Genomic DNA, 26,976 nt, shown 5'->3' with positions numbered 1-26,976 from the left:
AAAGAGGAGGAGCAGGCAGCGCTGACGCTGCCATGCGGGGCCTGGAGGGAGGTGCTTCCGCAAAAGCATGTCGGAGAGGGGACAGGAGAAGAGCATTCCCCCCGGTTTGCAATCCGCAGCGATGGCAATTCCAGCAGCAAGAAGATCCCACTGCAACGAATGAAGGAACTTCAGAGCGCTCTGGGGAAAAACGTGTTTCAAAGTATGGCACCTGAGCTGAACACGACTCATATTTCGTTAGGAGGACCATAAAAGCAATCTGCTCAGGCAGGCCTGCTTCTGAAGTGATTTTGGAGGATGCAGCCAGGACAATAAATTAAGCAGTTACTCACAACAGCAAGTACATGCGTATGTGTGCATTCACAGTTTAAGTTGGCTCAAAAATTACAGAACTTAAATGAGTTAAGGGATTTTAGAAAACGTGAAAATAATGGAAAATTGTAATGTACATGTTTTCCACTGACATCAATCTTGTCCTTTCAGTTAATGAGGCACAGTACAGCCCAGTGAAAATCACACACAAAAGATTAAAAAAAAAAAAAAAAATCTAGAATAGCTAAACTCTAATCCCGGTTCTGACAACACGAATTTCCATTGTGGCCTAGAAAAAGAGTGTGATTTCTGTGCAACTAAACTCCACAGATGAAAAGGCTGTATCATATGAATTACAAAGCCCACGTATCCACTTGGCTTTTATACTTTCCAAAACCATCTTACCTGTACAGCCAGAGCTTACTTTACAATGTACCAATTAGCTAAACACTGGTACAGTGCTTCCTTTATGTTTTATAATCTATACTTGTTATCTTGTCAGTCTCTTAGATTGGTCTGACAGGGATGTTGGTGAGATACATGGATGCTGCTGACGCACATATAGGCCAAACAGCAGCATTAAATCTCTAACAGCCCAATCTCTGAAATGGAAAAAAAAAAAAAAAAAAAAAAAAAATTAAAAAAATCTGTAAAAAGCGAGCATTCAAGTTCCTCCCCAAAATTAAGAAATTTCAGAAAAATGTTGCATTTGTTTCAAAGCCAAACTTTACTAACAGAAAAAAGGTACTGAAATGTGCTAGCAAGGTGCACGAATTATTTCAACTCTGCCCATTAGTGACCAGACAAAATGATCACACGTCTGCGACCACGTTGTCACAGACAAGGTAAGTTCTAATTTTCCCTGTGTCACTATGTGCTATAGCTGTGTATTTCCGTACCCTAATTTGTTTGGATTTATTTCAAATCTGACCTTAATTCTGGGTATTTCCTGGGTTTATAATACTCGGCTTGGGGATATTTACAACATACCTTTCATATATTTTGTCCTCAATAACTAAATGTATTCTTAACCTTAATTCCATCTTAACATTGCAAAACAGAAACAATGTACCTTTATTACATTGAAAAACTCATGCGCAAACAACAAGCAAGCAGCCCAAAGAACGCTACCTTGCAGTTTTCCAAATGACTTGCAAATACAAAGTATGTTGATTCTTTAATAATTGTTTATTTTAACTTTTATTGCCCAATTCAGGGATACACTCTGGCTACTTAATGCTGTGGTAAAGCAGCACAAAAATAACACAGCTGGGTTGAGATGCACGTTCCACTAGAGCATTGCTGAGCAGCTGGTTTGACCCTTCAGTCTCCCACTCCGTCCTGTCCTGTCAATTCTCATCCTCCACCCACCCTCTCTCCCCTTCAGCCTTCACCTGCATGTGCACGCAACCTCATCGCCACCTGCCTCTCTCCTGTCCTCAAGCCCACCTTACTCCTACACGCACCTATACACGCACCTTGGCATTCCTACCCCGGGGTAGATGGGACAACACCGGGTTATCTTCTAAAAATAATTACTTAATCAGCAACAACTTGCAGGCCATTTCTCATGAACTGATCGCTCGTCTTCAAGCAAAGGCTGTTACACCAAATCTTGAAAGTCACCCGTTTTTAGCAACTATCTGCTTGGTTTTCGTCACGGTTGAGGTCTCTTCTCCCAAAAAGGCCAACACTCCCTACAGCTCTCGGGGACGGTGAAACCAAATCCGTAGTGCCTGATGCTGTCAGACAGGAGGCAGAGCACTGAACTGCACGAAAAGGATGTCAGAGAAATGCCCGGCGACTTCAGACTCGCTGACTACTGCCCCAAACAGGCAGCTGCCACAGAACTGTCTCTGCTGATGCAGGAATTTCAATTATAGACAATTAAAAAAAAACAAATCAAAAAACTGGCTTGACCACAAATGCCAAGTTTCTTAAGAAATACATTCTTTAAAGCTACCTCCTAATGAAGCAAACCGATTCACTTGCAGGTCCTTAGAAAATTACCTCTTTATAAACAGAGTGCTTTAATTTTATGGAAGATTTTTTAACCTGCAACAAAAAAGCTGAATTCCTACTTAAAATGGAAACCTCCTTTTGTTAGCTGCAGCTGATCCCTTTCTAAATTTGTTAATGCACTTCATTTTACCAGTTAAACCTTTAAGTCCTTTACTCATTAGCGTCACATTATTACTTGTTCTTTTATGACCTATAAAATGTTACTGTTCTAGAAACGCTAAATCCCACATTTATCCACAGTGAACATTTACTCTACATCTTCACTACTTTTGTAAAAAAAGGAGATGTTTTTCTGATACTTCTTTCTTCAACACCATCACGTCTACAACGTTTTCCTACAAAGTTAATCAGTATAAAATCTAGATCAGATCCATAGCAACTATAAAAAAATATATAACAACTATTTCAGGACAAAGGTTCTTCATCAGTGCCAAATCTGCCTCCGACACACACACAACGCTCCCGCTGGCATCAGTGGGAGGACCCACGCATATATCCGAGAGACGTGTTACGCTCCTAGACCTAGGCAAGACTTCTGATACCGGGCGACATGCAGGACTTGCTTGCCAATAATTAGACTGGGGACCATGTTTACGGTAAGATCCTGAACGGCCTCGGTCGCGGATGAGTCACATTACTTTTCACTGCCACTACTTCTGCGTTGCATGAATTAGTAAGCGGCCAAAGTTAAAACCGACGACTCCCACAACACACAGATCTAGCTAAACGTTTCCAACAATGCCCCAAGAACCGCAAGTTCACTTAGTCTGTATTTTTAACAACTCAGGGCCTTTGTTGTCATAAATTTCAAAACAAAACCAAAGAATTCCACATAATATTTATACTTTCAAAAGTACAATATTAATACAGGTCGGTCAGTTAGAAATAACAGCAGTTTGTTAGGTCTACAAGATTTAACGTAAAACCGGTTTACAAATGCTGAAAAGCAGTAGTGGTCCAATAGTCACCATTACACATGAATTTCTCTCTTCCAGAAAATAAAAAAAAAAAAAAAAATCCCAATTCAAATTTACCAGTATCAATGAAATATTAATAAAACACCCCCAAACATGCCACAATCACTATTCACAAATAAAGTTAAAATGAAATATACAAAAATTCACTTAATACTGTTAAATAACAATAAACTACAAGATTTCCTGAACAGAAATGGTAGGACCCCTGAATGTTTTACAGTGAATGTCAGGAAAAATTAAGTTACCTATGACTATTTTCATGATATACCAGCCAAAGATTTACATGACCATTTCAAAATATACCAATAAAGATTTACAGTCTCTTTAAGATGCACTAAACAAATAGGTTCATAAAGGTGAACACAAATGCTTAAAAATACTGTAACCGTCACCAAGGGTGTACTTATGATACTCACTGAGATGCATAAGCATAGTAGTAACATGTTTACTATCTCTGGTAAACAGATAACATCTAAGAACTGAAAAACTCTCTAAGTTCCCATTGTAAAAGCTCTGTAGTATAGTGAGTTCTTATCAAGTACAAACGTGCATCTTTCCAGTTGATTTCAAGTGAATAATGCACAAATGGGAGAGCAACAAGGTGGGAAAAGTGTGACATTATTCCCATGTTCTTGTAGTTAGTTGTCCTGTTCCTCCGTAATGAAATTCTGAATTTCAAAAGTAAGCCAGGGTCCAACGTATTATGAATCATCTTTTTACTGTTTGTATTTCTAAGTTAAAAACAAGGTAAAAAAGTCATTGCTTCTGCAAGTCATTGCTTCTGCAGGCCCCATATGCACAACAATGTGCAAATATCTTATGCTGGAGTAAGCCTTACAAAATTTATCATCCAGTCTCCATGCTCTAATTTATCAATAACTAATGTAGGATCTGAGAGCAAATAATAGTTACCGTTCACTTGTTTGAATCAACTTTCACACCATGTGCTTTTCAAAAACATAATATGCATTATAATTTTTCAACTATTTCAACACATACTTCCAATGTTAAATAAGGAATTAAGTGCCATGAACTTAGAGCATTAAAGATGGTTCACCTATAGCCAAGCAAAGCTATGTTTACATTCCAGAAAACACTGCAGTTTAAGAAATACAAAAAAACCCCGCAGCAGTAGAACATTTTATGAAGAGAAACAGATGCATTCACATATTATAAAGCCATTGCAACTTCTTCAGGCATGGAACTGTTGTGTTAACTATACAGACAGTAGTTATATAGCAGCAATGATTCCGCAATAAATAATGCACTGTGTTTCTCAGTCCTGCACAAAAATTGCAGCTACAGTTACATCAACAGCTGTAACCTACTGGCTCTAGTGGCAGAGGAGACCTTAAAACCAACTGTACAAAAAATTGTCACACTGTGACAACAAATATAAAAACATAATCTGCAGGTTGGAAATAAAAAGACTCCACTGTGAAGAGGACAGTGTAGACAAACTGCGATTCCAAGTCCACCAACAGAGAGCACTGCCTTCAGATCCGAGTCCTTGCTTGATAGCATAGGCTTGGGCTTGACTCTGCATCGCCCACTTTAAAAAAGCATGCTCTGCCTTCTGTTCTTCCCATGTCCTACAACAGAACATGGACCCATGGTAAGAAACTGAAGCATTCACACAACAGAGTATTCAGTTATTATCTGTATCTTCTGTCTTTCTGTTTCGAGAGAATATCCTCTGTGCTTAAACCAATATCAGCATCTTTCTTTTAACTGCACTTACTGCATTTTTTTTTCACTTTGCCACCATTCAACACCCACACAGTAATGGCTGGAAACTCCAGGACGTTCTCCTATTAACAGTCCCTCTGCCCACCCACAGTAAAACTCACCTCCTTCTGTGCATTTAGCATATCTGTCTCTACAGGAATCTGAGCAAATAATTCTTGATATTTGGGTACATTCACACAGACCAATTTCACAAAGTATTTTTCAGTTCCAAATGTCTCTGGCACAGCATTCCATTTGCAGATATGAGAAAATATTAAGCTTTCCATACCTGTCTCTGGGTAAGTGGAATTTCGAAAGCCAGGGTCTTTTTGCAGTTGAATCTCTTTTAGACTGAATATTGAAACACCTGGAATGTAACAAAGAAATTAATTCATATCCAAACATAACTATGCTTTATTGAACAAAGTTGTACTCTTAATTACACAGTTTAGATAAAAAAAAGTTTCCTATTCCCAAATATTTAAGTCAATATATACCAGACTTCTTTAATAGATTAGATTTGAGAGTTTTTCCTTCAGCAATGTATTTAGCTTTAATGTACTATCTTAACAATACCCTGCTACTTTACTACTCCTCTTACTTTCAGGCAAAGTGTGTATTCTTGTTCCAAGACTTCTGAAGTATGCATGTTTCATGGCCTCTTCTGCTGAAATTCTCTTCTTCGATTCATACTATTAACATAAAAGGATACAACTGTGTTGGTTTTCATTAAAAAACTCTTTGCATCAAGTGATTTCATCAAAGGGAGAAATAGAGTTCTACTTGCTCAGTATTTCCCACCAACTCACTAGGACAAATTTGTTTTCATTACTTTTATTTCACACATGAAAATCTAACATGTTATCTAAATCGGTATTATCAACAGGTAATAAGATTGCTGAAAGTGTCAAAATAACTGCTGTAAATGGATGCAAGTAAAAAATATACTTAATCTTTATTTATAGACGTACCAATGATTAGATGACAGACTTCTGTCTACATTATGTTCTAATATTAAATTGCAATGAAACGCTATTACATGAGATCACAGAAGTTTTCTAATTCGATGGACTATGCTGCAGCATTTTGCATAAAATGGAACTTTAGACAACATGGTCTTCAATCTGTGCTCAAATGTCTCCTGCTTGGCATATGTGCACATTTGGACAAAGATGCAGACATTTAAAAAGCTGTATACAAATAAGAACAAAGTCCAAACAAGGACTGCAAGTACTGTTCTGACACAATGTGTAAATAGATGAAGACCTGATGTAGAATATAAACCATACTGAACTCCACCTTAAGTACTAAGAATTTTTAACACCGTGAAGTTACAGTGCTTCTGCATCTACTCAAAGACTTAACAGTTGGCCTTCCACCTTGCTTCCCCTCTTCTTGCTTCTGGCTCATTTTAAATACAGATTAAAAGATTAAACCCACATACCACTTCACCTTTTGAATACAGTTTGCAAGATCAAAGAGTAATATTACACCTTAGTAACTGCTTCTTCAGTAGTAAGCTAAGTTCATCGTTGCAGAAATTTAGTATTTAAAAGTTCTGGTTTAATACTGTATTTCACAAGAGATTTAGTTTTTTCAGGGAATTGCTAACATAGAATCAATTCTATTTTTACAAAAAGTAGTAAGAGAAGAAATCACTTCTGGCAAAAAAAAAAAAAAAAAATTCAAACATCAGGTTTTAAATTCTTACAGTACACAGGCTTCCCAAAACTGTCATTCTTCCCAAATCAGTCACCCACTACAGACTCAGCTGCATATTCCACTTTGAGACAGATCTAACAGATACTATAGCTTCTAATACATTTTGTAAATAATATATTAAAACTCTAAACTTGCACTTTTATAAAGTAAAGCCACAAAACACATCTTACTTGAAGGAACTTCGCTATCAATTCAATTCCTTCCGTGTCTAGCCTAAAAATAAAAATATTTTGAAAAATTAAAAGTTATTGAACTATATTTACAAAAGTAAAACTGCAAAGGAACTGACTTCATTAAATAATATCAAACCTAAAAACTAAGTTTAAACATGGAAATGCTTTCACCTAAACAACTTTTCTGCATGTTAATGTGTAAACATACAAGTACCAGTATCTCAGAACGAGACTATTCGAAAAACACTGGGGACAGACAAATCCTGAGCTTTGGATTGTGATTTACTAGGTTGACCTGGATCATTTATTTCAGAAAAAAACCTTTTTTTTTTTTAAAGCCTAACACTGCTCATTTACTAGAAGGACACAATGTTAGATCTTTTTCCTCAGAGTCAATAAAAAATGTTGTAGTCTTTGTTATAAAGTTTATTTATAATAACTGTGCAGACCCTTCAAATTCCTCATAATAGTTTTAGAATGATTTCAACAGGCTGCTCGAGGAAACCTTGCCATTTTAACTATCAGCCTATTATATAACAGAAGAGAATTTGGGTTATTTAGGAAGTGCTGTGTGAACACTCCTACCATGCAGGCATTATTAATAAGTTTATAATTCTATAGGTCATTAAGGAGCGGTGGTACCTTGAATGATATTAGACAAAGTCATCACATAGTACCAGGATTATGCTTTGCATTACTATCTGCCCACAATAACATAACTGATGTGTAGTTTTCCGGCATTCAGTAGCAGACAGTACTTGGAAACATGTTCACATTTACAAATACGCAAAGCCACGAGGATGCATATGTTCTATTAATAAAACACAAAGTACCTTGGCGCATGGTTGATGAGGGGTTGTGGTTTATACTTAGGAAAGTTGTAGTTTCTAAATTCATCACTGGAAGAAATGCCTGGCCATGTTTCTTGACATGGGGTTCCTGCATTTAAAAAAAGCAACAAATTCAACTTAAAAAAATGTAAAGAAACAACTTTGACATAAATAACCATTTAATCCTGTAATTTAAACAGGAAAGAAAGAAAGAAAAAATCAGTCAATGAGTCAAGGGTACACTCATTCACCTTAATTACAATGCAATATAAAATATCATTGTTTATAGATACATATCTATAGTTCTCATGGAAAAGGGTTTAGAAGAACAAACATATAGCAGTAACATTACTGCTAAAAGTATCCATTTACCCAGAAGTCTGAAAATTAAGTGCAGTTCATCTTCGACAGTTGAACCAGGAAAAAGAGGCCTTCCTGATGCCATTTCAAAAAATATGCATCCGACGCCCCTTTGTAAAAAGAGAAAAAGATAAATCACAAACAATCTAACAATTTAAGCTTTCAGCTCTTAAAGACTTCTGTGATTTGATTTCTCTTAAATTAAAACAAATTATTAAATTAGTTGTTAGCCTCATGCTGCTACTAAAAATATTGTTTTGAAAGATATGTAGCAACAAAAGAACTGTCAAAGACTAAACAAAACCTATGTCATAGCTATATTGTATCCTCTTCCTTCAGATGTCAAGTTTATCAACTGTATTAAAGTTCATAGTAAAATACCACATTATCATGCCATTAGGAGAACATGTTTGTTTTTTTCCCCTAACACTGTGGGCCTAATGCCTGGTTACTCTAAGCAATAAAAAGGTACTCTGCATTTTCAGAGAGAAATAATAGCATCTTCCCTGTCTGCCAATCCTTCCTCTAAAAATCTAGCCTTCAAAATCTAGCCTTTTTGTAGCCTTCAAAAATTCAAAGGATGAGTATTTGAATGCTACTATATAATAATAAAGAGTTGGCACTTTTTCAAATTGACTGAGAACAAAAATTTAAATTAGACAAAGCTATACAAACCACATGTCAATCTGAGTTGAATACTCTGAAGATCCGAGGAGAACATCAGGTGGTCTGTACCATAACGTGACAACTTCATTGGAATAGGTCTTTGTAGGAACAGACTTTGCTCTAGCCAATCCTTGATAAAAAGGCAAATAGAGAGTCATGTGCAGCTTGCTGAAATTTTTTTTTTTGCATGAAATTGACAAAGATTTTTTTAAGAGCTAAATCAACCTTATTATACTTGCTAAATACCTTCCCTTAATGTTCATTAAAAAGCCCTAATAAATACATTTCTACAACTTGTGATATGCCTCTTAGTATTTACAGCTATCTCATGATCAGCATTTTTAAGCACAGAAGACAAGGTAAACAGATCAAAACCTGGAATAATCCTGTAAATTTCATTAAAACGACAAAGCATTAGATCAATATGACACCTCCCCCTGTGAGAACCCTTCCACACTATCTCCATTTGAGAATTACGTTGCAAAAGGCAGAAGGAAACGAACGAATAATGAAACGGTCGAAAAAGACCAAATCAGTGTTGGATCAGCAGGGGTCTTCCGTCCTAACATTGTCAGTTTGTCAGTAATATCTTCAAAAAATTTAGGTCTATCACGTTAGATGCAATCTTCTGAACAACCTTCATTCACACATGTTGGGTTTGTGTAGCTGGGGGGGGGTGGGGTGTGCACTACAGGGGTGGCTCCTGTGAGAAGCTACTAGAACCTTCCCTGGCTCCAACCTGGTCCCGCCTCTGGCCAAGGCCGAGCCCATCAGCAACAGTGGTAGCACCTCTGTGATAGCATATTTAAGAAGGGGAAAAAGACTGCTGGGGGAGAGAGTAAGGTGGAAGAAAATGGAGGAAGAAGAGCTACAGTAAAAAGAGAAGGAGAGGAAGAAGACGACAGAAGAAGAGGAGGAGGAGCTACAGTGAGGAGAGGAGCGGGATGTGAGAGAAACAACCATGCAGACACCGAGGTCAGTGAAGAAGGAGAGGGAGGAGGTGCACCGGAGCAGATTCCCCTGCAGCCCGTGGTGAGACGGCAGGCTGTCCCCCTGCAGCCCATGGAGGTTCACGGTGGAGCAGAGATTCCCCTGCAGCCCGTGGAGGACCCCACGCCGGAGCAGGTGGCTGGGCCCGGAGAAGGCCGTGACTCTGTGGGATAGCCCACACTAGAGCAGTTCGTGGAGGACTGCAGCCCGTGGAAGGGACTCGCATTGGAGAAGCTTGTGGAGGGCTGACCCTTGTGGGAGGGACCCCACGCTGGAGCAGGGGAAGAGTGTGAGGAGTCCTCCCTGTGAGGAGGAAGGAGCAGCAGAGACAATGTGGCATGAACTGACTGCAACCCCCATTCCCGCCCCCCTGCGCCGCTGGCGGGGAGGAGGTAGCGGAATCAGGAGCAAAGCTGAGCCCAGGAAGAAGGGAGGGGTGGGTGGAAGGTGTGTTTCTAAGATATGGTTCTATTTCTCATCATCCTACTCTGATTTGGCTGTTAACAAATTAAATTGGTTTATTTTTCCCCAAAATTGAGTCTGTTTTGCCTGTGACCATAAGTGGTGAGTGATCCCTCCCTGTCCTTGTCTCGAACCACGAGCTTTTTTTTTTGTTGTTGTATTTTCTACTCCCCATCCCAGCGGGGGGGAGGAGTGAGTGAGCAGCTGCATGGTGTTTGTTGCCAGCTGGGCTTAAACCACGACAACACACAAGGGGAAAAACCAGTGGTAGCACAACTTTCAAAGGACCTTCCTGACATAGAAGGTAACAGGAAACTGTGAATGCCCCACTCTACTGGAAATCCCAAAGGAACTTGGTGTATCAGTGATGGAGTAACACCTGACAATTCAGCACACAGACAGACCCTTTCTCTCTCCCGTCATGGTTGCTCTGCTTTGGAGTGACTGTGGAGCGTTAGCAAAAGTAACTGGAGCTCCACGTTAAGGATTTGAATAAGTGTCAATTTCAAAGGAAGCTGTAAGACTACTTTCAAACCGCAAGTCAAGTGACAGTATTACCTATACACATATTACTTTGATTACTAATATCCTGTAAAAGGCTGGCATTCATTTTCCATCTGAGAATGCACAAATTCACTACAGACTCGATATTCTCATCTTTCCTTTATAAGGAAAGATGCCTCTCTCTTGCTGAGTGAAGAAAATACTTGTTACAGAATAATTTCAGGCCATACCAAAGTCTGCAAGCTTCAGCTCTCCTTTCTCATTAATTAGTAGATTTTGTGGCTTCAGATCTCGATGTAATACCTTTCTCCTATGACAGTATGCCAAACCACGAAGAATCTGGTATAAAAATAGCTACAAAAGAGAACATTTATATAAATTAGGCTAAAAATGTTAATCTACAGATTACACGATTATAACAGCCCATTTGGGCGCTGTAGAGTTAAGTCTCTGTATTGTAAGCAGGACAATACTACTTCTCAAAAAGTAAGTTACTTTTCCATATGAACACATTCTGAACATCTTCATTATTGTTTATAGATTTAAAATCCCTTTATGCTAATGCACTGCTTTAACATGATACTTTACAATAAAGATTTTAAGAGCAATTTGTTCTGCTTAACTGAAGAGAACCACAGGGCTGTTTATTTTTAAGTAAGCATTTACCAATGCTCTTCCCCACACTAATGTCTTTAAAGGTAATTGTCTCTGACTATACTCACGTTCCCTTCCGCTACAGAATCCCTTCTGAAAACGCAGCTCAGCATCCTTTCTATCCAATTGTGCAAAACTACGTACAGAACATTTTGGCATGCTACCGGAAAAATACACTTGGATTCACAAGCTCACGAAACATGCAGAAATGGGGAAATGAGGATCACTAAAACAGCCCAACTGCCTCTGGCATTTATATTCATCCCCTCACCTTGACACATACAGGTTTAACTTTAGTCCTCTGAAACAGCAAGCCAAGCAAGCAACTTCAGTCATGCATATTAATGCTGCACATACATAGACAGAGAAGTAGTAAGGGATGAAGAAACATTTAGCATAGAGCAGCCAAGTAAGATTACTGTATCACTGCATTAAGAACTACTATTTCGCAGTTTCTGTATGTAAAAAGGGTCTGATCTTAAACATGGGACTTCTGGGTAGCCATTGCTGGTATTTACCACACAACGGTCCTCAGCTAGTAGAGATGATAAATGTACAATGAAAAAATACAGAGCATTACAGAAAGTGATGTTTACCAATGTGACAAATTCAGTATGTAATAGGACTTCTGAGGAGAAACACTAGAATGGTTTTATATGACCGTTTTCTAACACATCAGTTTATTTTTGTACCAGGTGACACCACCAAATTCTTTTTCCTAAACTGGACAAATACACAGCAGGTGTAGTTTACATCCATCTGTTCTCAGTCTGCTTACGTGGGATTTACCTGTTCTAGAAAAAAAGGAATTGCGATTGATTTTTTCTTTCTTTCTGTTCTTTTTTGAAAAGCAGAATGAGAAGCAGCAAGTTTTGTTTCATCTACTCATGTGCATACTGTTGCAGGGGTAGTCAGTCCCAAGTAATATTAACAGGACTGCTGTGGAAATTGATAGCCATCTCTAGTGTGCACTGGGACTGCAAGGATTAGTCAAGAAAGCAAAGCAGATTATTCTACAGAAATTGTGGATCTTCAACACAGTTGGCAGGGATCCTTCTGGAAATGCACAGGACGACAGGTATTAGCTCAAAATTTTGTTTGAAACAGTAATACCTGCAGAGATCACACACATCTTTATATTACACATCTTCATTTTGTTAAAACTCAAAATAACTAAAATTAGCTGAGGAATGCGAGGGGAGTCATGACAGGGAGGTCTCTCAAATGTTACTAATGACCCAAACCCCCACAGTTATTGTAAGGTAAGCACCTACAGCTACCACAGTTAAGCAGCTGTTCTGGTTTCCCAGTGCCAAAGGTACTGACCATATAAATCTGCTCTTAAGGCATAGCTTAAACCATAGGCAAACAAGGAAAAACAGTTCCTCTGCTTAGCTTGGATTACCACAAGCAGATTCTGCTTGTTCTCTAACTGCACTTATTACAGGAGTCAGCTTCCCACTTACAGCTCTTCTTTATTTTTTTTTAAGCTTAAAGCACTACTTATTAACTTGTAGTTAATTAAAAACACAAGCATAATTATGTTTTTTGTTGTCTCTCTGAAGTAGATACAAATTAAAGAATTTCCCTTTGCAGACTCTCAAAGGAAGCAGAAGAGTAGGTTAAGGGCAGATGTCTTTCCCTAGAGATACTTACTGCAATGTGACAACACAATAAAAGAAAAAGCTATCTGAACAGTAACCAATACCTAGACTGAAACCCATAGGCAATAACAGATTTCTCAACATGCAACTAAGCCAAAACCAAGGATGACAACTCCACTGGAATGCACACAAACCCCATCGCTTCACAGTACTTAGTACATTGTGTTGTCAACCATATTTGTGCCATGTGCTACTGTATAAGAATAAAAGTAATTTTCCTACCATGCGTGCATGCTCATGGTTTTGTTCTTTAGGATCACAGCTTAATTTTTTTCAAGAAGAGTTTCTCAAACACATCTACCGTACAAATCACATCCCTTATATGAATTATATATGGCTTAATGAAGAGGTTTTGAAGGTACAGTCCAGCACAGGCTGCAACACAGCAGGGTGATACTGGTAAGCCAGCCTCCTCGGACAACTTCACTCATTTCAAGATAGTATTATCCTCTGTTTGGAATCCTGTTTATAAAGCCGTAAGTATTAAAGAACATAAACAGTTATTCCAGTTTTCCAAATCAAAACCTGCTTGTTACAAGAGAGGTAACACTTGAACCTGAGTTAGTTTCAGCAGGCCAGATTGGAAATTGAGTCACTTGACCTGGCCACAGCCATAGTTAAAAGCAACAGACAATTAAACCTTAAAGAAAATAATTTCCATTTTATTACTAATGGAAAGATGAACATCACTCATTCTTAAATACGTATTATTAATTTCTTACTTGTGTGGTAGGCAGTGGCATCCAAACCTACATTCATGATTGAGGCTACATTTTCCTCAGTGTGCATATATAAATTTTATTTGAGGATACACCAAACTACAGACTTAATAAATAAGTATAAAATAATGGAAGGACATGACGAGGTCAAAAGAGTTATGAATGTATTATTTTTTAGGAAGTTTTTAATTTTAAATATATACATTCAAGGAGAATGAAAACATATAAAGTTATATAATCTCCCATTTTCAGTGCTCTAAACACTTAAAAGCCATCAAAACCAAAAAGACAGACTCCATCTCATGTCAAATGTAGTTAAGCCAGGCCCAAAGGTCAAAAAGGAAGTTAAGTTTTGTAATTTTATTTTTTTTAAAAAGCCCTAAACCATATAGCTCCTCATTATTAAGTTCTCTGAAATTCTTAGAACAGAGAAAGCTGGAAGACAGTCACTGTCACTGAAAACACTCACCTTTACGTTGTGCATACTCATGATGTTACCACAGTCATCCATGTACTGCTTCAGATCCTTGTCCTGTCAAAACACCATCATCATTGTTCAGCAAAATTGTGGACAACAGATTACGTGAATACTATTTATTGTTAGAACTGAAATAATTCATCAGAAAACTGAGTTTTCTGCAAAAGATGTTCCACGATAAAAAACCTAAAAGCCTGAACATGCAGAAAACTCTGGCTTTCCAGAGGATCTAAATACCCATTTTCCAGCAAGCTGCATCATCTCAGACAACATTACTTGTTATTGCCTCTCCTCCATCTTGTGTGCACCACAGTATTTTATGAAATTGCTACATTCTCCAATTACATTGGAAGTAAAGAGTTTTTCTTCATCCCTCTTATTACGCTTATATATTCCAGCATATTATACAAAAAAATATCATTAGGTAAAGCTTCAGTGAGAAAGTGAAAAGTCTACAATGGAAGAGGCAAGCAAGTGAGATACGTCATTGTGCACACTTGCTTGAAAAGGTAGTTACAAAAAGATGGAACGCGGTGTTTACTTCAAAGTATACTTTTTTCCTTAGCTAACTTGTGAGAGTTGCATCATAACAGAAAAGTATCATTTGAATAATAGCATGATTATTCTTTTTAACAGTTAACGACTTTGGTACAAGTAGATAGTTTGCTCAGGTAGATCACCACTAACTGCTATTAATGAAACTCTGAAATGATCAGAACAGTATTTACTAATTTACAGCAATTTAAGAACTGAATACACTTTTCTCATTTTCAGCTGAATGATTCTAGATGCAGGAGAAAACTATAACAGTCCCAGTATTTTTAAAAAGAGTACAGAATTTTGTTATGTCTGTGTTACTTAGAAACAATAAATCGAATTTAAAGCTCACTAGTTGTTTAAACACTTACCAGATATTCGAAAACAAGAGTCAAAGACTTGTCTGTGTGCACAATATCGTGTAATGTAACAATATTTGCATGCTTCAGATCTTTTAATAATGACACTGCAAAAGAGAATTGTAAGTAGAAAATAAATAAATGCAAAACACGTGAGCAGTAAATGCATTTCTAGCAAGTTCATACATATAAGCTATTTTTTTTTAAATTAAAAAGCTATTAAGAACATAATACTCGTATAGATTACATTAATAAGAAAGGCATTTAATCAAAACACCAAACAGACATTTGAGTAACAAACTGTAGATATTTCCTAAATTATATATTTCAGGCAGAAGTAGTCATTTGTTAAAATGTATTCTGAATCCCTGAAAATTACTCACTAATATTAGTCTAATTCAGTATAAAATCATCCATTTTTAACACTGCATTTGAGAACACAACCACCCCCCATAAAGTAAATAAATTTGAAACACTAACTCTTAATATGCCTAGACTAAAATTTTCCTCGCCAAAACTAATGCTAATTTCATTAATCTCCCATGTAGCCTATGTATTTCCAAGTATCAACAACAGTCTGGTCAAAAAGAAATCCAGAAGTATTTGAAATTCTAAAAAGTAAAAAAAAAAGTTATCACCTTCTCTTATGGCTGTGCATGGTGCTCCCTCTTCATGTTCCAGGCGGATTTCTTTCAGAGCTACCAGGTTCTCTGTCAATTTACTTCTCCCCTTATAAACTGTTGCGTAAGTACCCTACAAAACGGAAGAAGAAGGAAACTCTTACAAATTGTGCCTTCATTGAAAGTTAAGTTAAAAAAGAAGATATAAACTTCTACCTGAGGTTCTAACAGGTTTCATTTTGGATATGAATAGTTTTTACATTGTCTTCTTTTGATATATGTAAAACTAAAAAAATATTTTGTAAACACAGGTCTGAACGCACAGAAGACACAAGGGATGTGTATGCTTAACAACTGAAAATTACACAGAAAGCTATACACCATATAGCTACCAAAGAAGTCAGATCAGGTAGTGTTAAGTTCACTAACTTCACTGTTGGGATCATTTACCCACTTGAAAATCTCTATTTCATTAAAACTAGCTCAGGTATCTCTACACTACACCGCAGTTATGTTTCCAAAGGCTGCAGACATACTCTGCCATTACTTTTATGAAAACACGTAACTCCTTTTGATAGCTTCTTGTCTTTGTTACATATTTTACACGAGAATTTTTTTGGGGCGGGGGGGGAGTTGTCAACGTTCCATTTTGGTTGACATAATGAACAGTGAATATTATGAAGCTTATCTTTCTCAATTGTTTTTTTTTGTTTGTTTGGGTTTTTTTGCTTAGACAATAAGAGATTCAAAACTTTCAAGGCACGTTACATAAGGACAAGAAATTCTGACAAAACAGCAAGTAGGTACAACTAATCCCAGCAATTGCAAAGAGGAAGCAACAAAGTTACAGAAATTGCCCTAGGTTACAGTACATAGCTGGGGTTGTCCGCTACACTTTGTAAGCAAGTGAGATAATGTACACCTGCAACTATGACTTGAGAGGTACAAGATTAACATTCCTCCAAAGAAACGCAATGTTATGTCATTTCTAGTGATCCATCTAACAAGTACTAGAGGTAAAGTAAAAAATAAATGCATTTGGAAATGAAAATGTTGCAAATGGAGGACTGGCTGCAATATTCACAGCAGAGATGCCGACCAGCCCTGCTTCCTTCTCCAATGTTCAGTGCGTCCCATTCCAGTGCTCCTTGTTCATTTTTGATCCCATTGGCCAACCTCAATCAAACTGGACAGGACTGACACCTGGCCCCTCCTGAATTCTGTTTCTCTGGAAGTCAGAGGCTAAGTGGAGGTAGAAAGCCATACTGCCGCCCTCCCAGAAAGGAAAGGCAAACTCAGTGTTACGTACTTCACTTGGCAGCACCCAGCTGGCTGCCTAGCTCAGGCGTGCAGGCTTCTCCACCAGAACATGCATAGCTACTGCCTGCTCCCTGCAAGCGCCAGCTTCTTGTCCAGCATGAGTGCTCCCTAACACCTAACTCACGGCAGAAGGACACCAGACTTAACTAGTTTTGTTGTTGATCTGCACACAAAACCAGCCTATGTAAGAAGGTCACAGATCATTTGCTAATGGAGTCTTGTTCTTCCCCAGCTCAGTGATGGTTCTCCTGCCTTTTTTTTTCCTTCATTATATATGCATAGAACATTTGTGTGGTTGTGACATTGTTACACATGATGAATATATTCGGTTTACTGAAAAGATAAATTCAATGGGTATTTTGAGGGATATGGAGATTTTCAGTTAACATTTATGTAAAATTTTACATAAGACACTGTCATCAAAGCAGTAATCATTTCAAAAGAAAGCTATACATACCTCTCCCAGCTTTTCTAACTTGATATAGGTTTCCATTTTTCCAAATCCAATTTCTGACTGCAATGAAAAGAAATGGAAAACGGATCACTAAACCGGAACACTTTATTCATACATCATTTAATCAGCAAGCTAAACTTTGTTTCAGAAAAGTACCTGATAGTACTTGACCAAACACCACACAATTCTGCTAATTTAAAAACATTTTAGCATATTATGATATAAATGCGTCCCAGCATCCAAGCCTAATGCTCAGCCTGTTGTATCCTGGAAGGACTATGTACTGAGTTACACTTAGACCAAAACCCCACTTTACCCTACCTCCTACTTAGGTCTTCTCCACTCTTCTGATCTGATTACTACTAATGAGGTTGTTACAGCTTAAAGCACAGAAGTCACCTCAAACTATTCCATCCTTTCTCTTGCTCAGCATAACCATATGCTACTGCTTCTCTCAAAATAACTTATTTGCTACGTTCAAGATCTCAGCTCCGGGCTTCCTCTCCCATTCTGACCTCTCAATGCTTTTCAGTCTAAAACTCTGCCAGTAAAATCCCTAAACATCATTCCTCCACAAGCTTCAGCTTTGTCTCAACAATTTATGTTTCATGGCTCATAACTTCAAGTCTTCATGTATTTTACTTGGATCTATTCACCTTCTCTTTTTTCGTCACCAACTTAGCTCTGCAATGCAAGCCAGGAGGGTTTGCCTGCCTACGTAACACCTTTTTCTAAAGACCGTATGATCATTACTCTTTTCTTGTTCAAATCCACTGCTACTCTCATATTTAATACAGTTATCTCTTACAGTTATTTTCATGTAAGGACACTGTCAATTACACTAAAGCTTTATATTGTTCTTACAGTGTAAAGAATGCTGAAAGTAGACATGTAAAACATGTGAATTTTTAAAGCAATTTACAAATTTACAAAGTGAATATGGCCTGTATCCTGTCAAAACCCCAAATCCATAGGCTTCATGGGGTTTTGCTTTACTGACAATTGAACATATACTAAGACAAAAAAGCCAGGTTTTCTCCCTAGCATCACCTCCTCCTTCCACTACCAAACATAGCTCTCCAATTGCTATTTCTTTCTAAGGAATGATACTTTGACACTGGACTGGCTTCAGGACCTATGTCCACAAGCCAGAATATGTTGATTTGCTCCTAAAATCTGATGGATATTGAAGTTGTATATTATTTCATGGTAACACAGTGTAACATAAATACTGCTGACTGTATTAAGATTTGACAACAATATAACATGAAGGTATACTAAGGAAAGTTGGATTAATACTTAATTTTCAGAACACGCGCATGAAAATACACCTGAATTAAGTGTAAGATCTTGTCTGTAAACATATTTGACATATCTAAGAGAAAAATGGGCACATAATTACGTTAACATAGTATTAAGAGTGATTCTGGTTTATTAAATTAGTGTCAGACCTGAAATGTTTTAAATACTTTAGCATCAAGTATTTTTAGGAGCTTGTTGAAGCCAAGCTGTTTATCCCAAAATACAAGCAAAGTTGATATTTGACAACCCTTATAACTCCAGTGAGATTTTAAACATACCACTGATATAGGTACAATATTAGTAAAATAAATATTATGCTTCCAAAGTGCGTTTTGACCTACTTAAATAAACATATCTTCAAGTAAGTATTAGACGGTATCAGAATTAAAAAGATAGGCTGCTTAGTTTACAGGAGAAACTAAAGGACAACTCATAGCCATTGGCCTTGTTATACCAGACAGTCTGGAATACAACTTAAAAGTCTGATTTCTAAGAAATCTTGATGTTGTTCATCAAGACTAATAAATATCTTCTTTAGACAATAAAATCATACAATATTTCCTACATACAGAGGACATATATTCTTCAAGATCTGCCTTTCAGTGTGTTTAAATTTTTAATCATATTTTGGTTGCCTATCAGTCATAAGAAAAACTAATTTTTGCATTCCTCAAAGTAAGATCAATTTCATTTTTCCTTCAATGTAATTTCTGAACTATTTAATTTTTTTCTGCAATACACATCTGTCTATCTTGACTTAGAGAAACACTGATGCACCATATTTATGGTCTCTTACTTCTAATGGCTCATGCATAAGAGTTACAACTATGCTACTGTGCATGCAATACTGTACATGTGTACACGAAATACAATTACCGTAAAAGCTAATTTTTTCCTTGTATCTCAAAGAAAAACACCAGACCTAAAGTATAACAAGTCCTCACTTGATACTTTTTATAGCCTTTTTCCTTTGATTCCTACTAAGCCTTGAAGAGACATGCCTTTGAAGCAGAGCACAATATTCACATATTGTAATTAACAGTTTGCTAGAAAGCTTTCAATGACAGTCTCAGAATAACGAGTCCTTGAATTTCTCTTTTTTAAAGGTTAATTTGAAATCATGAAAGGACAATGCAGCAAATGCACGCCTTCATACCACAGCACTGCTGATAGATTTCATTTTGGACTTTTAAGCCCTAAAAGCATTTTTAAAAGGCAAAACAAAACAACCTTGTGACAGGAAGCTGATTCCATACACACACCATACTCATTAGAGGGCACTGTTTTTCTATCTTCTAGAAGGTGAAGAGGAGGGAACTTCAGCTGCTCTCAGTGGTCAACATTACACGAGCAAGGGGATTTAGATATACAGGAAAATCCCCCCAGTCCCCAAATACTATATTCCACTGAAAAGGTTCTACTGAAAAGGTACTTCACCAGCGTCTGAAAAGAGAAGGTTTGGGGAAGTCTATTCCTCAGTTCAATGCTACATCAGTAACTAAGTGGTTAATGAGCTACAAAATTCTGGCACAAATATTAAAGCTTGCTGCATTATTATTACTTCCAGTGCTTTGATCCAACCTGTTGTTCTTTTAATACTGTTCTTGTAAAAGGCAACATGCAGATCAGAGCTTTAGTCCAGCATACTAAATTGTATTTTTTCAGGGGAAAAATACACAATAAAACTCAACCATTGCTTGTTATAGACATTATTAATTCACAAAGAATAAAATAAAGATATTTCACCATTAATAAAACTAATTCACTACACATAATTTCATATTTATTTTTCAGCAAATAAGCCATTAAATCAAGAAAACAAAGAACAATGCGGATTTCAAAAACATATCCAGTTTTTCTCTGTAAAGAATTTCTCGCCAATGAATTTGCTCAGGAAGTCAGTAATGGTCTAGCAATTCTTTAAGATCTCAATTATCATTAAGAAAGTTGATAGATCAAATTATTACTGAAATGTAGCAATTTTTGTAAAAATAAGACAATAATGTTTTTTTGGACTATTTCAGGGATGTGCATATTTTGTATGAGTATCCAAGATTTCTAGCATTTATACTCTAATTACAGTATAGGAAACCTCATTCTGCCATCTCCAAGGAAAAGACTTATTTTTTAAAATAACCCAATAATCTAAAAAGGTATATGTGAATTTATTCATTCATTCTCTTAGGAATTCACATATGCTTTAAAAAAACCCCAAAACATCTATCATCTCAACAGCAATTTTGAGAAAGACAATTTGTTATCAAATACAAAAAGAACAGTGAGGAGGACCTGCCTTCATATTATGCTGCTTTAGGGCCTTCCTACTGTATCACGAGAGCCCCAGCCTTGACCTAAGACTACATGGCCTACTTGCTCAAACAGATCATCCCTACTCTTAAAAAGCAAAAGGATTTAAGTATGCACTTTGGGAGTTGAGTTTAGCCACCGATTTCAATGGGTCAAGACCTTTGCTGAGAAATGACAGGGCCGAGTTTGCAGAAGAAAAATGAAAGAAAGGGTGAAATTCTTCAATGGATTTTGACAGGTGCACACTGAAGTTCAGGACATGAAAGCCAAGGTGTAAATGAAGTTGAATCACACCTATGGTATACAGACATCTGCATTAAATGGAATCTGAAGAACCGAGAGGTTGGTTTAGCATGGCAGATGCATTACACTTACTAGTGATGCTCTACGAGAACGTCGACTCATTGGCTGATCAAACGGTGGGCTGTTAATCTGCAATTTTTCAAGATAGCCATCAGGTATCCTGATGTCAGCAGGCAGGGACAAACGCTTGTTCAAATCCTGCAGTAAATAAGGTTACAAAGAGAAGGATCAAGTATAATTCAGAATTTCCTGAAAAATCTTTTAACCCCTGTAGTGTTACTGTTACTACAGTGTTGCTATTTAAAACTGAAATATTTATACGAATGAAAAATAAGTAATTTCACAGAAATAGTTTTTAAAAACATTCTCTTTAATAATACTTCAAATTGCTTAGATAACAGGTTCAAAAATTCAGTGCTTTACAAAGTCATTACTTTAACAAGAGGGATGAAATATTAAAATGTAATTAATTACATTGTGGATAAATGTACTGAGTTTACTTGAATACTTATGCATACCTGGAATACCAGAAACTGAGAATTCAGAGGCTGGTAAATACATTTCTTTTCATGTAATAATTACATTAGAATAACAAGGGATCTCCACAATTTAAAATGTATCACTCTCCCTTTCTCTGACTACTAAAAGTTACAAACTGGCTTCAACTTCCAGTTTTCCAGTCTTACAAAACAGAATCACTTTGTTATTTAGCCAAACTATTACAAATGTTAATACATTTGTCTATTTCAAGCTCTTTAGTATATGATCTTTAGAAAACCAAACTGCCATTATATAAATGCAGTTTTCCCTACATCAGATTTTATTTTTCACCAGTGAATTTCTCCAATAACAAGTATAATTTCTAAGACAAGAGGGAAACAAAATTACTTCACCTTTCAATAAATGTGAAAAAAGGTTTTTTTGGGGGCGGCTGCACATTCTCATCAATTTTTTATTTTTAGTTTGGCTTTAATCTCAAACATGTCAGAAAATGAAATACTAAATATTCTCTTAAAGCGGCCAGTCACCACTACAGAGATACATGGGCAACATATCCAGACTCACAAAAAATGGGAAGTAATTTCCAGAACAGCAGGAATTGTTTTTCAGTAAAGGTAGTTTATTCAAGTAAAGAAAATCATGCTCAACATCAAACTATACAATCCACTCCCACAGATTCTACCCTGGAGTTATGAGGACATCTCTGGGACCACCACTGTTTTCACACTTTTCTCCAGCAGAAGAGGGAAACTCCAGATTTTTGTTGGTGGACCTCAGATCTAATCAATACTGACCTGAGGGCAGTAAGCTCTTCTTGATGTTACCCTATTCTATCTCACCTATCACCTCCAGCTTTGAATTCTGGGCATCCCAAGCTAACCTAAATGCTGCCAGCTACATCCCCATTCGGTTCCCCTCAGGCTTGGCTGTGTGTTTCTACTCGTGTCTTTGCAGCAGCTTTGAACTATTTCAGCATGCTAAATCATCAAGAAACTATCTCGGGCGAAGTGCATATCTTCCTGCCAGCTTTGGGCTCCGAACAGGTTCAGTGTAAGGTCAGACAAGCTCACAGCCTGAACGCAGGGCAAGAGAGGCAGCAGGGCAAGCCTGGGAAGCCGGCAGCTAAATTGGCTTAGGCTGCCAAAGAACTGGATCAACAGACTGTTCAGGCTTGAGATCTTGGTGGACAACTTGCTAAGCTTTCAGTGTTGATAACGTATTTGAACCATGTGTATGCATGATCTGTATATGCACCTGAAGCAACAGCTGAGCAAAAAATATCAGTTAAAAATATATATTAAAAAAAATGAATGTAATTTGGCAATTAGTTGAATTTCAGGTAGGACTGAAGTGCTAATATATGTCCCCCAGATGACTGATCTACATATGCTATTCACTATGGCCAATGGATACAGGCAGAAATTTTTGGAGAGATGCCAACAAAGCTTTAACTTCTGGCAGCTGACCCTCCTGTTTTCCTTTCGCTCCTCACACCTCCTTAGGTACAGAGCACAAAGTCTGTTAGCTTCTACTTTGCTGCCCAACATCAGCTTCTTCGTATAACTGGAAAACCAGTGTCTGTATTTCTTATTTTGTACAGACTTTTAAAATTGTCTTTAAACAAAAGAAGTACTGTTCACATAATGGCAGCTTTGACCAACATTTTGTTCAATTAAGAGAAAACAAAAGGATGCCTCAGTTTTGGCAGCTTCCAATTTCTTTACTAGTTTTCAGCTTTGGTATTTCAGATTTTTCAAAACACTGGCAATTTTAAAACTGCCTGTGTGGTTTTTGGGAGAGTGGAGGAACTAATTACTTATAACGGGAGCTAGCAGTAATCCCTGCAGTAAAACAGTATTTTCCACTAAAGAATCTTCCTTCTTTTTGACAGGCTCTGCTAACACCATTTTTGTAATAGGCAACTCAAATTCAGTGTAATCTGAAAAGCGACATGTCTCTCCCCTACTGAAGAGGACTTCAGATTATTAAAAATAAATAAATAGATAAATTCACCCTATAATTTATTGCATTCTTCAGAAAATTCAGGTAGCTCAACAAAACAGATGAGCACAAAGGAAAGAGCTCCATGTTGCCTTAAAGAAAGCAGCTGGATCATCTCCCTGCAGCAAGAACCATGGAACTGCTGGAACAAGACAGGGATGCCAGAAGAGGACCAGCATCAAGCCTCTACTCCACCTTCCTATTCTAACCCCAGATCATGTGGGGCAATATCCTGATTTTCTCTCTCCTGTTGCTCAAGGAAATAAAATAAAGCAGAAATTTGACAAATTCCAAGACAGCAGAAGAAAAGAGCATTGGGCTGAGTTTTTCAATATAACTTCCTGAACGCAGTAGATATAATCATTATCCTATATACCCTGTGGCAAAATAGCTTTCTCCTACTCCTATCTATTAACTCTGTGGCATCGAAAGCTGCTGCAGTGCTTTCTTATTCCGGTCCCATAATGCTTGTTTCACAGTAAGTATTTTAACAGAGTCTGCTTACTTGTTGTAAGTATACAACAACAACCCCCACCCCCCTGCAATGTGTGTCTTTAAAAAAAAAAACCCACCCACAATACAGCCTGAGGGGAAAAGGAGGGAGAAAATTTTTTCAGGATTGTAATATCTGTTTTTAATATAATTTCTCTACTTACGTTTGTAATATAATGGACAATACATGACAGTAATCACTCTCTTTTCCCCCGCAAAAAATGTGTATTTAGTGCTGGAAGCCTAAATTTTTGTCATGTTGTAAATAAAATCAAAACACTATCCATTCTCCTTAACTTCTTATAGGTGAAGAAAATTTCTTTTCTAAGAGGAGAACAATGATTTCATGGAAACTGCAGCAGGTACTTTATATATTTTTTCCTCGTAACGATCTACACTGCTACTGTACTTGCAATACTCATGCATATTTGGCTGTGTTGAAATGTCAACCAAGCCAAGACTTCTTTCTTCAAACCATATATTAAAATTGTTACCTACCAGTCAGAAGCCTTTTATGGCACTGATATTTGAGAGATTACATATAAAGTTACATTAATTCACATATATAAAGTCTTCTTTGTATTATAATTATCCTTTATTACCTAACTGTCTAAAATAGGCAAAATTAAAGAAAGTCATTTAGACTGCAAACCCAAATACCTGAAAGACAGAAATTATTATGTTTTGTTTGCCTGTACCACCTTAATTCCTCCCCGTTTTTGCAATAATCGAAGCAACCACCTCTTGGGAAAAGAAAGCAATCATAATTAAATGCTATACAGCAACATGAAAGGGGATTGATTAGACGTGCATGAGAGAAATAAGCACAATGTTTCATAGTGGCTAAATAGAAAAACTGGAAACTAAAATTACCTGAGTTTGACACAGTTGAAAAACCCAGTTAATTTAACTGAGATTATGTTAAAAAGAAAAAAGAACCCTACCATACACCAACCAATTTTGAGCCTTGAGCGTTCAAGACCGGGCAGTCTGCTGACACTTAGGCAACCTGTTCAGCTGACGGCAGCAAAAGACTTACTCCTCCGCTGTGGCCTAACCCCGGTGCACAGCCAAGCCCGCACCCAGCTGAGCACTTGCTCCCTGCTCCCACGGGATGCAGAGAAGATGGAAGGATGGCGAGAAGGCTTGTGTGTGGAGGTAATGACAGTTTAATAGGGAAAGCAAAAGCTGTGTGCCCAAGCAGAGTGGAAAAAGGAATTGATTCACTGCTTCCCATCTGCAGGCAGGCGTCCAGTCGCTTCCCAGAAAGCTGGGCCTCAGCATGCCTGGTGGTGGCTCGGGAAGCGGACGACAAACGCCATAGCCACAGATGTCCCCCCTTCCTCCTCCTTCCCCCCAGTTTTTATCGCTGAGCACCACATCAGATGGTACAGAATAGCCCTTTGGCCAGTTTGGGTCAGCTGTTGAGCCAGGGGGAAGCAACCCATTCCCCTGCTGAACCGCCTTTATGGAGCGGCTGGCCTTAGCGTATTAAGCCCGGAGTTGTGTATTAGACGCAATCACCATCTCCGCTCCCTCATGCTGCTAGTGCAGCCACCCCATAGCAATCTTGCTATTGCCGCTTTAGTAGCAGCAAAACCTGCTCTTCCCAACCCCATGGCTTGCTGCTATTTTGGCATGACGCCAGGCTGGAGTGCAAGCAACAGTAGGAAACAGTGATTTTTAAGAATTTCTAATTCTCTTAAACCTCCGTGGAATTCTGTGAAACAATGAAAAAGACACTTTCTGGACAAAGGACTTTGTCCACACTAATTTCAATGACTAACTGAATCTAATGATGTGTTAGCGTTTCTTAGAAAAAAGAAAAGAAAAAAAAAACTTAAACCAAGGAAAATGACTAAACCCAAGAAACCTTTTATAATGGAAATTATTAGCAGGCTGTTAAAAATGCAGGCCTGTTACAAGATCCTGCTACAATGCTGTTTAAAGAAGTAATACGGAAGCATATAAAATTAATGGCAGGACTGATAATTTTCCCTATGCTCTTTAATTGTTGATACTTAAGATTTTGAGCTTGTCAACACTACAGAGTTAAATGTCCATTTTTAACGCTAATTAATTTTGCATCCCTTTATGAATCTTTTAAAATTTTGTTTCATTTTCTAAAGGCAGTAAATTAGAGTAACTCCCTATGCTATCTTATGTATCCTTTTTTAAACATAACAGGTGTATAAGTGGTGTACACAGACTCTCAACTATGCAGAGGGAATCTGGGTGCATTCCTTTGTAACTCTTAACAAGCAAAGGTTTACTGGAATGCAAAACCTTAGCTTTCAGGGACAACAAAGTACTTCAGGTAAAACAAACTGTTTTAGAAAACTAAAATGATAGTATTTTCCTGTAAGTCACTTGAGATTTCTTTTTCCAAATGAGGTCTAATTTATGAAAAAGCTCTTGTCAATTCATAACATTTTCTGGTTTGATTCTTTTATGGTTATCTTTAGGGTCAACTTGCAACAAAATATATCAGTGTTCAGTAAACACGGTACTGTTAAATG

General features: G+C 37.4%; 1 protein-coding gene across 2 annotated transcripts in view; it reads right to left on the bottom strand.

The window, feature by feature from the left end:
• Positions 1-3,102: 3,102 nt before the first annotated feature.
• Positions 3,103-26,976, bottom strand: part of CDK17 (cyclin dependent kinase 17) — a 98,009-nt gene continuing 74,135 nt past the window's right edge. For both annotated transcript variants that reach the window (XM_050891065.1, XM_050891073.1), the window contains 13 exons: positions 21,536-21,661; positions 17,555-17,611; positions 15,796-15,910; positions 15,170-15,264; positions 14,253-14,315; positions 10,977-11,100; positions 8,800-8,920; positions 8,137-8,234; positions 7,768-7,873; positions 6,932-6,974; positions 5,641-5,731; positions 5,329-5,406; positions 3,103-4,903 (listed from right to left, as the gene is read on the bottom strand). In XM_050891065.1, coding sequence (XP_050747022.1) covers positions 4,866-4,903; positions 5,329-5,406; positions 5,641-5,731; positions 6,932-6,974; positions 7,768-7,873; positions 8,137-8,234; positions 8,800-8,920; positions 10,977-11,100; positions 14,253-14,315; positions 15,170-15,264; positions 15,796-15,910; positions 17,555-17,611; positions 21,536-21,661 — 1,155 coding nt within the window. In that variant the 3' untranslated portion in view covers positions 3,103-4,865. The remainder of the gene's footprint in view (positions 4,904-5,328; positions 5,407-5,640; positions 5,732-6,931; positions 6,975-7,767; positions 7,874-8,136; positions 8,235-8,799; positions 8,921-10,976; positions 11,101-14,252; positions 14,316-15,169; positions 15,265-15,795; positions 15,911-17,554; positions 17,612-21,535; positions 21,662-26,976) is intronic.

This window comes from Gymnogyps californianus, chromosome 1, assembly GCF_018139145.2.
Source record: "Gymnogyps californianus isolate 813 chromosome 1, ASM1813914v2, whole genome shotgun sequence".
Lineage (NCBI taxonomy): Eukaryota > Metazoa > Chordata > Aves > Accipitriformes > Cathartidae > Gymnogyps > Gymnogyps californianus.
The sequence above is the reverse complement of the archived record's forward strand: the minus strand, read 5'-3'. Positions and strand labels throughout refer to the sequence as shown.